General features: G+C 37.3%; 2 protein-coding genes across 4 annotated transcripts in view; both read left to right on the forward strand.

Moving 5' to 3' along the window:
- Positions 1 to 1,746, forward strand: part of LOC147558751 (indole-3-acetaldehyde oxidase-like) — a 102,883-nt gene extending 101,137 nt beyond the window's left edge. For both annotated transcript variants that reach the window (XM_086660447.1, XM_086660448.1), the window contains exons 8-10: positions 171 to 269; positions 583 to 772; positions 1,277 to 1,746. In XM_086660447.1, coding sequence (XP_086516573.1) covers positions 171 to 269; positions 583 to 772; positions 1,277 to 1,494 — 507 coding nt within the window. In that variant the 3' untranslated portion in view covers positions 1,495 to 1,746. The remainder of the gene's footprint in view (positions 1 to 170; positions 270 to 582; positions 773 to 1,276) is intronic.
- Positions 1,747 to 11,044: 9,298 nt separating this feature from the next.
- On the forward strand, positions 11,045 to 15,404 carry LOC147558760 (uncharacterized). 2 transcript variants are annotated; one of them, XM_086660440.1, is made up of 11 exons: positions 11,045 to 11,171; positions 11,253 to 11,305; positions 11,791 to 12,052; positions 12,157 to 12,361; positions 12,545 to 12,635; positions 12,723 to 12,868; positions 13,030 to 13,273; positions 13,389 to 13,493; positions 13,727 to 13,909; positions 14,363 to 14,567; positions 14,738 to 15,404. In XM_086660440.1, exons 3-11 carry the CDS (start codon positions 11,794 to 11,796, stop codon positions 15,223 to 15,225), a joined length of 1,926 nt encoding a protein of 641 aa, XP_086516566.1. In that variant the 5' UTR covers positions 11,045 to 11,171; positions 11,253 to 11,305; positions 11,791 to 11,793; the 3' UTR covers positions 15,226 to 15,404. The 2 variants fall into 2 exon arrangements, with proteins under 2 accessions (XP_086516566.1, XP_086516565.1); XM_086660439.1 differs by lacking the exons at positions 11,045 to 11,171; positions 11,253 to 11,305 and having other exon boundaries at positions 11,733 to 12,052.
- The last annotated feature ends 970 nt before the right edge of the window (positions 15,405 to 16,374 follow it).

Genomic DNA, 16,374 nt, shown 5'->3' on the forward strand with positions numbered 1-16,374 from the left:
GGACACTAATTTTAATTAGTCAATTGCTCGGAGGATAGTAATGTGACTCCATGATATAGATTTATGAACTGATTGAGTCCATCTATGTACATGTATATTTTATATATATTATATGGTTTGGCGCGGCTAAGTTACACACAGTATGCTAAGCTGTAATTATGAACATGCAGGTGGAGATTGATCTTATAACAGGAGCAAGCACGATATTGCAAACAGATATTGTCTATGACTGTGGGCAGAGCCTGAATCCTGCTGTTGATCTTGGACAGGTTTGCTTAATGACACTCTTACTACAAACTCGTCCCACTTCTTGATCTGAAACATTCTTACTTTCCTCTCCCCAGTTTTGACCCTCGATGTTTGGCCGAGTTTTTCATGAACAATATGATTGGAACTAATTTTATCAAACTTAATTGATAGGTTCCTCGACATTTATTTGATGTGGCAATTCGTGACGCTTGTTATACGATCTAAAATCAGGCTTGTTTAAGAGTCCGAGACTAGGGATCATTAAGATTAGATCAATTTAATGATTATTCTCAACACACTTGTACGATCTAAAAGCAGTTTTTCTCTGTATAGATTGAAGGTGCTTTTGTTCAAGGTATTGGTTTTTTTATGATGGAAGAGTACCTGACGAACTCAGAAGGATTGGTGGTATCTGATGGAACATGGAATTACAAGATTCCAACAATTGACACCATTCCTAGAAAGTTCAATGTCGAGATTCTGAACAGTGGACATCATCAGAACCGTGTTCTCTCTTCCAAAGGTAAATCCCCAAGTCGTGATAATATGCAGTATGCATCAGTGTAAGTCACAATATGTCTTGTAAAAGCACATTAGAGCGTCTCTCTGAATCTTACATTGTTAAGAAGACCTCCCAGGACACGGTTGCAGATAGCTCTGTATCTTAAAGATTTGGCTAGAACTTCTTAGTGGGCTCGGCATTTGGGTAGCCTGGGGTGGTTTAGGGCAGGCTGAGACAAAACCCAGTACCAACTACCATGTCGAAGTAGGCTGTGTGGTGCTGGGTATAGGCTAAATCCGGGATTATATCGAATGAGAGGAACGGTCAAGGGTACTAGACCACAGATAAATTTCAACAGTAGTTCTCATAAACAATCAATTTTTGTAACAAGCCTATTTTTAAATTTTTGGTTTACAACCCAAATACGTCTGCATTATTGGAAGTCTTCCACCTAGGATCACGTAGTTCCCAGTTTCTGCTTGCTTGAGCTGACTTTTGGTGTTATTTCTTCTTCTTCTCTACCAGCTTCAGGTGAACCACCACTACTTATGGCTTCTTCAGTTCACTGTGCAACTCGAGATGCCATTAAAGCAGCAAGAAAACAGCTTCTCTCCTGGAGTGGGTCAGAACCGGACGATGCATCATCTTATTCAACATTTGACTTGGAAGTCCCTGCAACCATGTCTGTCATCAAGGGGCTCTGCGGATTTGACATCGTCGAGAAGTACCTACAAATGCACTAAATATCGGGTTGTTTGCCTTTTCTGATGGGTGTTTGTTTTTCAAAATCAAGAATTTTCTGGCATACTGAAATGTTGTTGTAAACACGAAGGAGCTCTCTGTTCAAACATTTTTTTGATATCCTTGTAAAGTAATAGGAGTGAAACCTTTTTTTATCAACAAGATACGAATAAAATTGAGATGTTGTAATTTCGTGTGATGTACCATCTGGATTTGTAATTGCAGGAAAATAAATTGATGGATTTTTATTTTTATTTTTATTTTTATTTTTATTTTTATTTTTATTTTTATTTCTTCATAGCCAAGTAACAGGATAGACTCAGGGGAGACAACTAATAGTAGTCCTAGGGTTCTTTTACATGTAACACTGAGCCTACGCAAGGTTTCCTCCTGTAGTGCGCGGAACTGGTCGCACTTTAGGGGGCCAATCGGGAAATAACCCTTTTTACAAAATGTGAAGTACATTGAGATTTTCAAATAAACCAAAAAATGGATGCGAAAAAGAAGAATTGGCTTCCTTGTTGACTTACCAAGAAGAAACACAAGTAGGTTTAGATGGTGAATCTGTATTGATATTGAAATAAAATCAGCCCTCTCAAGTAGAAACATGTCTCGATAAACTCCATCGATAGTCTTTTTTACCAACTAAGCTAACCTATCTGCTAGATGCGCTTTATATTTCTTTCTTTTTCTGAAAATATAAGATTATATTAATGCAATAGACAATCATACACCAGACATCAATTGGTATCGGGAGGATGAAATGTGTTCATTATCATGAATGTTAATGAGTACTTATCTATCCGGAACTGAACTAGAATTGAGATGGTTTATACCGGTTCTGGATCTTCATTTCATACCAGAATAAGTATTACTTTTTTTGTTGAAAACCAGAATAAGTACCCGACTATATTGAAACCTATAAGCTTCAATACCAATTGAGTATATCCGACAAGTACTCGGTCGGGTTCTCTACTTCAACAAGTGATTATTTGTTCTTTTTTTTTTGCAAATTTTAATGTCTCAATTACTTAATTTATGTTAATTATGTTTTAGTTAGGTCATTCGGGTTCTAGACAGTAAGATACCCTAACCAGAATCATCTCATTGACACCTCTACCCATAATTCCCATAAATCGTCCTAAACACATGCATAAATTCATTATTTCTACTATTATTAATACAAAATAACGACTTATGGATTTCTATTCTAATGAATCTTGATCATGTAGTCTTAAGATTGTCGAAGTGGATGCACTGCCACACTGACTCAAGACCTCAAGTGGGTCATTGTTTATTCGAAGTAAAAGATTGTGATAGCTATTAGGAAGTACTCACATACAGAATAAAGAATGTTTTCGACAAGAAAAATAAAAAGAAAAATAAAGAAAGAAGTCGTAAGGCACACAAAAAGGGTGTTCTTAGACTTCTTAGTAACTTCCTTAGGACAAAAGAAGAACTCCCTTGGGACAATAGAATTAGTCACACTTATTATATTGATCAAATAAAAATCCTTCCAAATGAATGGAAATTCAAGAATTATTTTCCCAACCACTCTAACCCCTTTCGATCCAAGATTGCAACTCACTTCCACACGTTTCAGTTTCCCATTACCAAATCAACACTTCAAAATGTTGTTAATAAAGAAAGAAGGAAAACTATTAAGAGAAAAAACTATCATTTTGGTGGTGTTCTATTTTATCTAAGCTTATTTTATGGGTATTTTGTTGTTGTTGTATAGGAATTTTATCTAATTAACATGAATAGATCTTAAAAACTGTTTACTCAAAATTCTGACATATTTTAATGTTGAAAAATCATTTGTTTTAGTTAGAAACAATTTGGATGTAGGAAACCGAGATAATCTATCACTCCATCTTTTTGGTGTGGGATTAAATTTAGAGTTATTTCGTAATAGGGGCATAAATAATTACAAAGTGATGAGTCTAGACTCTAGAGCATGAAGATGTTATTTTTTTGAGTTTGGGGCATGAACCAATTTTGACTAACTTTATCCAAAAGTTAACGTCAAATAACAATTAACATTAAGTAACTCTCCCCTTGGTAAAAAAAAAAGTGAGATGTCCCAAAGGCTAGTTTCATTTAACTTCTTATGCCCCTAACATTAATTTTTCAAATTTAAGCGTCCTTAGCACTATTGCTACAATTTTTTGTAAATTATTCAAAATTAAAAATAAAAAATCTAATTACATCTACAAATTATATTCATAACCTGCATGCATACTTATCATTTATCTCTATTGGCTGGCCACCATTTTTTTCTCCCTCTCTCTCTATTTCTCTCCTTCTCTCTCACTCACTATTTCAGCGAATAGAGAATTTAGTTTGTCGGAATCTTTCTTCGTCTTAGACGAAGGGAAAGGGCCTCATGTGAAACCCTAAAATTCTCGATGTTACTCTATAACTTTCTCAGTTTCTCTCTTCTAATTGTTGCAGCAGAGGAGTGGAGTTTAACTTGAAATCTTAAAACTCTCCATGCGGGTTACTAGTAAGGGCACGCTTCTTGTTTTGTCAGAACAATGGAAAGATATAAAGAGAGATAGTGGTAGGGTTCATCTAAGATTTTTCACACAAAATTTTGAGTATCCCGATACAAAATGTCATTCTCCAAGTCATGGTCGTAAATTTAACATTTTTTTTTAACAACACTAAGCTATTTAGAATATTGATAGAGATTAGTTTTTAATGTTAAGATACTTTAATATTTATGAACAAATTATTATTTATAGATTTATTAATTTTAAAATTAATTTTTGTGTGAATGAGTGGATGAAGCATAGAATCAAATTTTGTGGTCACACTTTTTTGTGATATATAGGTTTGTGCACAAGGTTTATGAATTTATGTGAATGTGTAGGTTTGTGTGGATATGGTCAATAGATGTAAATGTAAAGGTTTCAGCTCAAGATACCCTAATGAATAGGGTATGTTTGTATTTATAGATAAAAGAGAGTATATAGAGATTACACAAATGACCCTAACAATAAGATAAATGCAAAGTAAATGTAATCCATATTATCTACATTAACAGCCCCCCTCAAGCCGAACGAGAAGGAACAAGAGAGAGCTTGAACTTGAGTTCCTGAAACCTTGTAGAAGATAACCCTTTGGTGAAAATGTCGGCTATCTGAGAGTCCCCTGGTATGTAATGAACCTTCAAAGCACCATGTTTCACCTGTTCTCTAACAAAATGAAAGTCGATTGCTGTATGTTTTGTTTTGGAATGATAGAGAGGGTTAACTGTTAGATAAGTAGTGCTGATATTATTTTTTTTTTTTTTTTTTAAACCACTGATACCATATATCATTTATAAGTGATTAAATCACTAATTACATGGATAATTCTTATTTCTCTCGGTTCAGCAACATGAGAGTTACATAAGTAAATTCTCAGAATTTCGAATGCAAAGTGCCTCATGAAGTGAGAGAAATTGGACTAGACACTGACGAAAGAAGAAAGAAGAAAAATGAAAGGATCCTAAAGATCACGGATGAAAAGACCCTATAGGTCAACAAAATAACAGGAAAAAAACACCACCAATGTTACAATACTAGTACTAAAATGACCACCCTAGTCTTCACCGGAAAAACCGTCGTCTTCACTGGAAAAAACTTTTTTCATCATCGGAAAACCGTCTTCAATGCCAGAGAATCGCCGTCATCTCCGGATAACCACCACCACCACCACATAGGAATCGCCGCCAATGCAACCACCCATTGCCCCATGGCCGCCGTCACGGGCATTAAAAGACTAGAAGAAGAATTTGGATTAATAGATTTTCCTTTGGCGATGTTCTTGAATCTGAGACATCTTTCTTCCATATATTGTTAGAAAATTGAGATGAAGAGACAAGCAAGTAGTGACAATATGTAATTGTCCATGAATTTGTCCTCCATGAATCGATCAGGATTGTAACTTTCTTATCCCAATGGAAGTTCATGTGCATCTTCATCTTCTTTCTGTGATTTTTAGAGAGAGAAATAGGGGGAATTGTAGAACGTACTTTACTTTGATCAGTACGTAGTACCCATCTTGATAACCCTGGAAATTATTAATGGAGGAAGAGAAAAGGGGAGAAAAGGGGATCCGGCGAAGGGATTACCCTTCGCCGGAAGAAACAAGACCGAGATCTGAGAAGTTAATGGGAGAAACTCTAGAGAGAGAGAGAAAGGAGAGGAAACCTGGGAGGTTTTTTTTCTCTTTCTCTTTTAGTGCTGATATTATCACAATACACAATTGGAGCAGTGGAGGGAGACAATCCCAATTCAATCAGTAAGTTCTTTAACCAAATCAACTCAGCAGTAGCATGAGCAACAGCTCTGTACTCTGCCTCTGTGGAGGATCTCGCAACTGTCGACTGAGTTTTGGAAGCCCAAGCAATCAGATTAGGACCAAGAAAGATAGCAAAACCAGTTGTCGACCTTCTATCTTCTGGTGAGCCAGCCCAATCAGCATCTGAGTAACCAATGATAGGAAGGGTTGCAGCTCTTTTGAAAGAAAGACCAAGAGAAGAAGTCCCTTTAAGATATCGAAGGATTCTTTTGGCAGCAATCAAGTGTGTTGATGTAGGATTACTCATGAACTTCGATACTTGATTCACAGCATATGCAATATCTGGCCTAGTGAGGGTAAGATATTGTAATGCCCCAACTAGACTTCGAAAAAGCTGAGGGTCTTGTAATTGTTTTCCATCCAATTTAGACATTTTAGAACCAGAAATAACAGGGGTGACCACTGGTTTGGAGTCAAATAGACAAAAACGATGAAGTAAATCATTTGTATACTTTTGTTGAGTGAGGATGAGAGAGTCAGATGATCGAGATGCCTCCATTCCCAAAAAATAACTTAGGTCACCTAGATCAGTCATCTCAAATTTCGATTTGAGATTGGCAATAAACTTATGTAATAGAGAAGTAGAGGAACTAGTGACTAAGATATCATCAACGTATAATAATAAAATCAAAATGTCATTTGTAGACCGATAACAGAACATAGAGGGATCCGAAACTGATTGCTTAAAATCCATACCCAAAAGACAAGAGCTGAATCGATGATGCCATGCTCGAGGAGCCTGTTTCAGGCCATAGATGGCCTTGTGTAGTTGACATACATGATTAGGGTAAGAAGGATTTTCAAATCCCTTTGGTTGAGTCATGTAAACTAATTCATGAAGATTACCATTTAAGAAGGCATTTTTAACGTCTAATTGTTTGATTTGCCAATTACCTGAGATAGCAAGAGAGATAATACTTCGAATTGTTGTGGGACGAACTACAGGACTATAAGTTTCCTCATAATCAATACCAAATTGCTGAGTGTAGCCACGAGCCACCAATCGAGCCTTATATCTCTGAATCGAACCATCAGCTTTTTGTTTAATGCGAAAAACCCATTTACAGTCCACTATATTGACATTTGATGGAGCTTTAACCAAAGACCAGGTATTATTTTTGTTAAGAGCTTGAATCTCCTCCTCCATTGCATGTCTCCAGTGATCATGCTTCATAGCTTGAGAGAAGGTATATGGTTCATCAAGAGAAGATGAAGATGAAGGAGTTGCAGATAGAAGAACTTTTGGCTTTCTCGTCCCATCACGAGTACGAGTGATCATGGGATGAAGAGAGTTGGATGATTTCTGTAAAGGAGGAGTATGAAGGACAGCAGAAGATGGTGGAGGATCGCTGATCAGAGAAGAGGAAAGTGGAGGTAAAGGTGGTGGGGGACCAATCTGTTGAGGAGAGACAGATGACAGGTGGGAAGGTGGTAGACCAGATGGCAAAGAAGACGCGTTGACAGTCGTTAAAGGGTTAACATCAGAAGAAATAGGCACGTGTCCTGGTGGTCCTTGCAATGGAGAGGTGTGAACACGCGGGTGATCCTGAGGAGATGAGGTGGAAAGAGGTATAATAGGAGAAATGATAGGGCCAGGTGGACTGTTCAAAGAGGGAGAAGTCGTAACAGCTGGAAAAATAGTAATAGGTGGACGTGAAGGGGAAGACACGTTAGACAAGCGTTGCTGAGTCAGATGAGATGGACGGTCAGATATAAAAGGAAGAGAACCAGGTCGGACCGTCCATTCTAAAGAAATAGGAGAGAAATTAGGGTTTGGAGAAATTGAATTCGAAGAAGATTGAAGAGAAAAGGGGAAAACATCTTCATCAAAGAGTACATGACGAGATATAAAAATTCGTGACGAAGCTTCATCAAGACATCGAAATCCTTTGTGATTGGGACTATATCCGAGGAAAATACAGGGTTTGGTTTTGAAATCAAGCTTGGAGGTGCGATAGGGAGTAATAAGAGGATAGCAACGACAACCAAATGTTCGAAGTGAATCATAATTAGGTTTTTGATTTAGTAATTTCTCGAATGGAGATAAACCATTTAGAATAGGTGTTGGTAATCGATTAATGGTATAAATCGCGGCTTGAAAAGCTTCTGGCCAGAATTTATGAGGGACCGAACCATGATGAAGAAGACAGAGAGCTGTCTCCACTAAATGCCTGATTTTACGCTCTGCAACTCCATTCTGTTGCGGAGTGTGGGGACAAGAACGACGATGGTGGATGCCATTTTGAACAAGATAGTCAGAGAAGTCATTACTGACATATTCGCCTCCACCATCAGTCTGAAGAATTTTTAGTGGATAACCGAACTGCTTTTCAACAAATGTTTTGAAAGTTTGAAAAATTGTTTTAACTTCGGATTTTGATTTGAGAAAATAAAGCCAAGTAAAGCGTGTGTAATCATCAATAAGCAACAAAGTATATCGATAATTAGAAGAAGAAGACACAGGGGATGGACCCCATAAATCTGAGTGAATAAGTTCATTAGGAGCAGAGGGTAAGTGAAGAACAGAGGAAAAAGGAAGTTTATGATGCTTCCCTGAAATACAACTTAAACACTTACTTAAAGTCATTACAGAGTTTTTAATTTTTAAAGCATTACTTCTAATTACTGAATTAAAAACTTGCAGGCTAGGATGAGCCAACCGGCGATGCCAGACATCAGATGTAGCTGAAGCAGCAGAAGAGAAAGATGAAGCAAACAGAGAGATTGGATTGGGGTTGCTGGTTGTCGATAGACGGAATAGGCCTTCATCAATCGTTCCTACGAGGAGTCTCCTCCCTGTTGGAATGTCCTGAACAAAGAACCCATGACGATGGAAAACAACAAGACAATTAATATCTCGAAGAAGTTGGGAAACAGAAATAAGATTTTTCTTAAAACATGGGGCTATTAGAACATTCTTAAGAAGAAATTTAGAGTGAGGGAGAAGAAAATTACCACTACCAGTAACAGAAGTAACTTGTCCTGTACCCACCATTATGTGATCAGGAATGGAGGCTTCAGATCGAGCAGAGCAAGAGGCTGCATCAGAAGTAATATGCATTGAAGCTCCAGAATCAACATACCAATTTGGATCAGTTGGAGCAGAGGAGAGACCCATGGCAGCAAAAGATTGAGCAAAATCATTTGGATTGGGTAAACTATAACACTGTCGAGCTGAGTGACCAGCTTTACCACAATATTGACAAATGATGGGAGAAGGTGGAGCACCAAGAACAGAGGATTGAGAGGTATGTTTTTGAAAATGACCTCTGTTTGAGTTAAATCCTCTAGAGTTTCGACCTCCACCTCTCGAATAACGACCCATGTAACCTCTTTGACCAGAGAAGTATTGAGGACGAGGTTGAGAAGAAGAAGGAGAGAAAAGAACAGTGGGTTGAATGTTTTGAGTTCGAAGAAGATCCAGGCGAAATTCTTGAGTTAATAAAAGGGATTGAAGCTCAGAATAAGTGGGAGGGATGACTCGAGTAGTGATAGAAGTCACAAAGTTTTCAAACTCAGAGCCCAAACCAGAAAGAACAATAAGAACCAACTCATTATCACCAATGGGATGACCAATAGCAGCCAGAGAATCAGAGAGACATTTAATACGAAGGAGGTATTCAGAAATCGATTGAGAACCCTTTTTGGATGTTTGAAGCTGCAACTTCAAGTTCATTAATCTGGCTGAGTTAATGGAAGCAAAGTTTTGATCAAGAAATTCCCAAACTGCTTGGGAGGAGGTGAGGCCAAGAACAAGGCTAAGTACTGGTTCAGTCAAGGTAGCATTGATCCAAGAGAGAAGCATCTGGTCAATACGATACCAGTAGACATAATCAGGGTAGGAGGTAGCTCAGAAGAGGAAGGTAAGAACTCAGAGGGAGGTGGATAGGAGCCATTGACAAAATTGAAGAGATCTTGAGAGTGAAGGATAGGGAGAAGTTGGCTTTTCCAGAGAAGATAATTGGTGTTATCAAGTCTAATGGACACCAAATTTGCAATGTTGGATAAAGCAGGGAAGGTTTGAAGAAAGGAAGAAGAAGAAGTTGAGTGAGAAGGAGAGGAGAGAGGGTTTTGAGAAGCAGGGTGGGAGGGAATGTCGGCCATGAGAGAGGAGGCACTGAAAACTAGAAAGGGTTTTAGAAGTTTGCTCTTGATACCATGTAAAGGTTTCAGCTCAAGATACCCTAATGAATAGGGCATGTTTGTATTTATAGATAAAAGAGAGTATATAGAGATTACACAAATGACCCTAACAATAAGATAAATGCAAAGTAAATGTAATCCATATTATCTACATTAGCAGTAAATAGGTTATTTTATTTTTAATTTGAATATTTCTCAAAAATTTGTAAAATTTGTGTCAGGAACATTTGAATTTAAAAAATTAGTATCACTTTTTAAACTAACACAAGAGTCAACTAATGTTTAGGGTTATCAGAGGATGTTACTTTTGGATGATAAACTTAGTCAAACTACTCTTAAATTTACTCCATATTTTGTTGGTGCGGGATTAAATTTGGTCGAAATTCTCATTTCACATCCATGGTATTGGTATGATAAAAAAACTGAAAGTACTTCATGCCTTCTATCTAATTTAATAGTTTGTTGTTGAGAGATCTAATTTAATAATTGGTAGGACTATCCATCACCTTTTGGTACAGTGATTGAACATCCCCTCTTAAATCTATAAGGTTGTGGGCTCGCTTCTCGGTAGACGTAGTTTGTCATCAAAATTTATCCCATGTAATTTAGACAACAAATAAAGTGAATAATGTAATAAATTTGTCGGGTTTTAGACTTCTTTCATGTTGTCGGACTTTAGGTCTCTTTCATTAATGGTTTAAATTAGACAGTTATCATGCTTATCACATCTTCATGAAGTATCAATGCTTTGTAACGACTAACGTAGATCATAATCAGATTTCTCAAAAAAAAATTAGTTGGTAAGACTTAGACTACGTAGATCAGGTCTCGAATGCCCACCCCTGCTAAGCCGTTCCATACCAGGTTTCACACCAATACGCTTTCGGGCATGGTAACATTAAAGGTGCCCACTCAAAGTGTTATTGGACTATTGATTCCTGTAACGCAAAAGGGTGCCAATAACATCTGGTAGGGGCGCTTTTAAAATTACCCTTTGGGCTTTTTTCCCACTCCACCCATACCAGCAACAAATTGCGGGAAAAAACGGTTAGAGATATGGTTCTTTTGTCTTGAGCTCTCACGTTCTTTAAATCTGGATTTTTTTTTAGATAATGTGTGACTATTAATATCTTTTTTCAGTTTCAAATTAATTCCCCGCCAAATTTGGAACCAAATTAAACAGGTAATCTTTACTTTCTTTCTAGTTCTAATCCGATATTATCCCTATTTTTATTGATCTAATATATTGTATAAATACCTCCAGGTAGTTCAACTTCATCTTCACACCTCAATCCATAAAATTACTTCTATTATCATGTAAGTTCTTCATTTTTAGGTCTTTTTTTCAACTAAGCTTAAGCAATCTAGGGTGTAGGTTTTTGAAAAAAAAAAATTGGGTTTTGCTTCTAATTGATACTCTGCATTTTTATCTGTTCTTTCTTAGCATTTTTACCAAGATTTTGTTTAGTACTTCAAATTGTGTTTTTCAGTTCAATTTTTTTCCCATTTTATGGAAGTTAAGTGACAAGAGTTCTTATTAGGGTTTCTTTGGTAGGTTGGGTTTTCATAGAATAATGGGTATTTTTTTTTGCTTTGATTATCTTGTAAAATGTTAATTTTCTACTTTCTCCATAGACTAAATTTGTTGGTTGACCTAACTCACCCTAGATTCTTAACTTTTTATTTTCTTCATTTAGTTTGAAGTTCTAGAATTTATCGATTTTTTGAGCTTATCTAGTTTCATTTGGTCTCAACTTCTTCTCACACAAAACCACTGTTTTTTTCCTACTTAACTTTATCAGAATATGAGGCGAATTCGAGCACGTAAATTTCTATTGAAGAAGATGAAGATTTTGGTTCCATTAGTGACTATCTTGTTATTATCTTGTTGGGCTACCATGGCAAAGGCAAAGGAACACATGATATATAAAGACCCCGAGCAGCCGGTGCGTGCTAGGGTTAGGGACCTAATGAGGCGAATGACTCTAGCAGAGAAGATTGGTCAGATGGTTCAAATTGATCGAGCTAATGTGACCGCGGATATTATGAAGAATTATTTCATCGGTACACATAACTTCCCTCTCTTACATCTAACTTTTGTATATAAAATTTACGAGTCTTAAAATTTTACCTAAAACGGTGAGTCATTTGAAATTTGTACACTATAGGGAGTCTATTGAGTGCCGGAGGTAGTGTTCCTGCTCCACAAGCTTCTGCAGAAACATGGGTCAATATGATAAATGAGCTACAGAGAGGAGCTCTTGCTACCCGTCTTGGTATACCGATGATTTATGGAATTGATGCTGTTCATGGACATAACAATGTCTACAAAGCCACGATATTTCCTCACAATGTGGGACTTGGAGTCACCAGGTATATATAATTTACATTATCTTTGTACTTATTTTCGATATAGTGATGGTTCTTCTTAGGATAAAATATTTGTATTTTACTCCTAGTTAAAGCCTAAAGTTTCTTTATTCTTTGGCTGTTTAATGTGTTAGCCCTTTTAGTCTAGAAACCCTAAGTCTCCACAAATTGATTTTATCATACTAGGGATCCTGATCTAGTGAAGAGGATTGGGGCCGCCACTGCGCTGGAAGTTAGAGCGACGGGCATTCAGTATGCTTTTGCTCCATGCCTAGCAGTAAGAAACTTCTGATATTCTAAGCAGTTGTTATTTGACTATTGTTCGGAGCGAAATGCTTTTCTTACTCATTTCCCTTTTATACAGGTCTGTAGAGATCCAAGATGGGGTCGATGTTATGAGAGTTACAGTGAGGACAGCAGAATCGTCCAAGACATGACGGAGCTCATTACAGGGTTACAAGGCGAAATTCCGGCTAATTCTACAAATGGTGTTCCTTATCTTGGTGGGAAGTAAGATATCGAAAACTAGTATTCTGCATCATCATTTCATATTTTCATTTATAACTTTTGTCTGCTAGAGGTGTTTAAAAAGCATCTTTGGAAATGATACATACCCGTATTGTGAAGCCGATAGGTTCAATTACTAATTAATTCTCCTTGATTTGACATAGGGACAAGGTCGCTGCTTGTGCAAAACACTTCGTGGGTGATGGTGGAACTGTGAACGGGATCAATGAGAACAATACAATCGCGAGCTGGGGTGACTTACTCAGCATCCACATGCCTGCCTACTATGACTCAATCACCAAGGGTGTTTCGACTGTTATGGTTTCTTACTCAAGTTTGAATGGACAGAGAATGCATGCTAATCGTGATATGGTCACTGGGTTCCTCAAGGACAGACTACGTTTTCAGGTGAAACTATTTCCTTTTTCTTCGGTTTCATGTTACATTTCGTATTTTGTTTTCCATCTAGCAATTGAGTAAACCAAGGTCGAAATCTTATTGTTGAATGTGCGAATCTTGACAGGGTTTTGTCATCTCAGATTGGCAGGGAATTGACAGGCTTACGTATCCACTTCACGCAAACTACACCTATTCTATTGAACTTGGAGTTAATGCTGGAATCGACATGGTCAGTAAGAAGTCCTTTTTCCATTTTTCGGACTGCTATTAACAGAGATCCTTAAAATCTTTACCTAATTCATAATAGAATTCCTTTCCTGATTTCAATTTTCTTGTGCTTGGATTGCTTTAAATGTTGGTAGAATGGTAGTCTATAAATGAAAAGTTGTTTCCTGCAACTTGGATTTGGTAATACTTCTTCAAGTTACAACTTTAAAATTTTGAGTTCTTATGTTCTTGCAGATTATGGTTCCTTTCAACTACACTGAGTTCATTACTGAACTTACAGATCTAGTGAACAAGAAATTCGTTCCTATGAGCCGAATCGATGATGCAGTTCAGAGGATCTTGCGAGTCAAATTCACCATGGGTCTCTTTGAAAACCCATTCGCCGATCTCAGCCTAGCTGACAAGATCGGTTGCAAGGTTGGCATATTCGTTCCTATCCGCTTTTTATGCAACAATAGAACTGAAGTGCAAAGTACATGGAAGTTTTTCCCCAATTATAGAAAAGACTATAGTTTGCATTGTTGGTTGTTACACATATTTCTGTTCATTCGAGGAATGAAACGCACTTGACCCACAAAGAGTTCAGCAAAATTAGCATTCAAATGTGCCATTGTCGGCCATGATCCGAAAAGATGCCCTCGGCCCATCTAGAGGCCAACAATATTAGCATTTCATATTTGTGATATGAGGGTGTATGATCCAAAAATTCGCCTTGGCCCATTTAGAGTCCTACTATGTTAGCATTCATATTTGTGATATGTGGGGTATGATCCAAAGATGCCCGGCCAAACTAGAGGACAAATATACAAGCATATTTTGTGATACTGTGGAGTATGATCTGTTATGCTTGCTAGCCAATGTTGTGAACAGGAGCATAGAGAGCTGGCAAGGGAAGCTGTTAGGAAATCACTTGTGCTATTGAAGAATGGAAAATTGTCGGATCAACAACTCTTGCCCCTTCCCAAGAAGGCAGCAAAGATACTCGTTGCAGGAACCCATGCCGACAATCTGGGCTATCAATGTGGTGGATGGACAATTGAATGGCAAGGACTTAGCGGAAATAACCTCACTGAAGGTAAACTAGTTTTTTTTTACTTAACGACAATTTTCTCCCGCATTTCCTTCGCTTTTTATACCTGTTTGGGTGCAACCAGTCATACTCTTAACATCTCTCGACCTCAAACCGACATTGTTAGTTCTAATTAGTACCTGAAATACTAACTCCTTTAACTTTATTTCACCAAGGAACCACTATTCTCAATGCCATCAAAGCCACTGTTGATCCAAGCACCGAAGTTATCTACAATGAGACCCCTGATGCTAACTTCATAAAGTCCAACGACTTCTCCTACGCCATTGTTGTAGTTGGTGAACACCCTTATGCAGAGACCCAAGGTGACAGTATGAACCTCACGATCGCTGATACAGGTCCAACCACAATCACTAACGTGTGTGGTACTATCAAGTGTGTTGTTATAATCATCTCTGGCCGCCCCGTTGTGGTTGAACCATATGTTGCATCTATTGATGCACTTGTAGCTGCATGGCTCCCGGGAAGCGAAGGCCAAGGAGTGACTGACGTCCTGTTTGGTGAGTATGGGTTCACCGGTAAGTTAGCAAGAACTTGGTTCAAGTCTGTCGATCAACTCCCTATGAACGTCGGAGACTCACACTATGACCCTCTCTACCCTTTTGGGTTTGGGCTCGAGACTAAATCGATAAAGACCAATTAAAGACATAGCAATCTCATAGTCGCGAAGATAGTTATCTTTTTTCAATTTTTTTGTTGAATGGGTAGCTCTGTAAATAAATGCTAGACAGACAGTCACAGCTTAAAATGGTATCAATCAATAGACTAAATTGTTCCAGCATTTGTTGTCTTAAGAGATGATAAACTTGTTTTTGCTGAAAATTCAAGCACTTAAAGATAGAAATTTGGTTTAAGATATGAAGTTCTTGTTCGGTCAGATTTCAAAAATGATCGCATTCCCCGAAAAGGCAAAAATATGGCTGGAATTCAATCTGAACGACCAGATTTTGGTTCATGTTTCTCTGTTAATATTGGTGGATCAAATCTAGTTGTCCACGTCTGATTTTGGTCAGATTTCACCCAAAAATATAGAGCAAGTAATTGTCATCCCCATCAATGGGACCTCTATGTGGTTGTATAATTTTGACTTTAGAACCAATCTATATCTCACTCAAAAGAATCAACCTTTTATACCCTCAAGATCATATCTATAACATTAGACTTTAGAACCAATAAAATCCCCAAGAAATGACAAATTTTGTACTAATTTGTCCATGGACCATAAGTCCATAACTCCATCTCTTGACTAAACAAATGTGACATGATTGATTTGTTGATTAAAGTTAGTCACAAGTTTAGCCCATGATTTTTTATTATGTTTCTGGATGCATAAGAATATTGATTATTTTTATCGTATCACGAGTGTATCCTTGTTGGATTTGAACATTAATTTGGATTTCGACGATGAAGACACATGACTTATTTGCTAAACTAGTTATTATTAAGTTAATGATTTTAAATTTATCCGTCACCAAGAGTTGGCTCTAACTTAGATTTATTTTGAGAAATTAAAGTACTATTACACCCACAATGTGGTTTGAAGTAAAGATAAGAATCTGATCTCATTGGAGATCTGAAAGAAAAATGAGATTTGGATTAATTAAAAATATTCCATAAGTCATGGATGGATTTGAAATTTGTATATTATTGTATCTTTCAAGAGAGTGTTGAAGAAGTATTATCCAAGACCAAGTGGGGGTATCCTCCTACTCTCTTTCTTCTATTTGACTTCACAAATTCAATGTGAAACTCTATGGTGAAATTTTATGAATTTCTTGTGGAATTCATTAGG

Source organism: Eschscholzia californica, unplaced genomic scaffold (genome assembly GCF_041429995.1).
Source record: "Eschscholzia californica isolate CP2 unplaced genomic scaffold, dmEscCali1.0.p SCAF_2, whole genome shotgun sequence".
Classification (NCBI taxonomy): domain Eukaryota; kingdom Viridiplantae; phylum Streptophyta; class Magnoliopsida; order Ranunculales; family Papaveraceae; genus Eschscholzia; species Eschscholzia californica.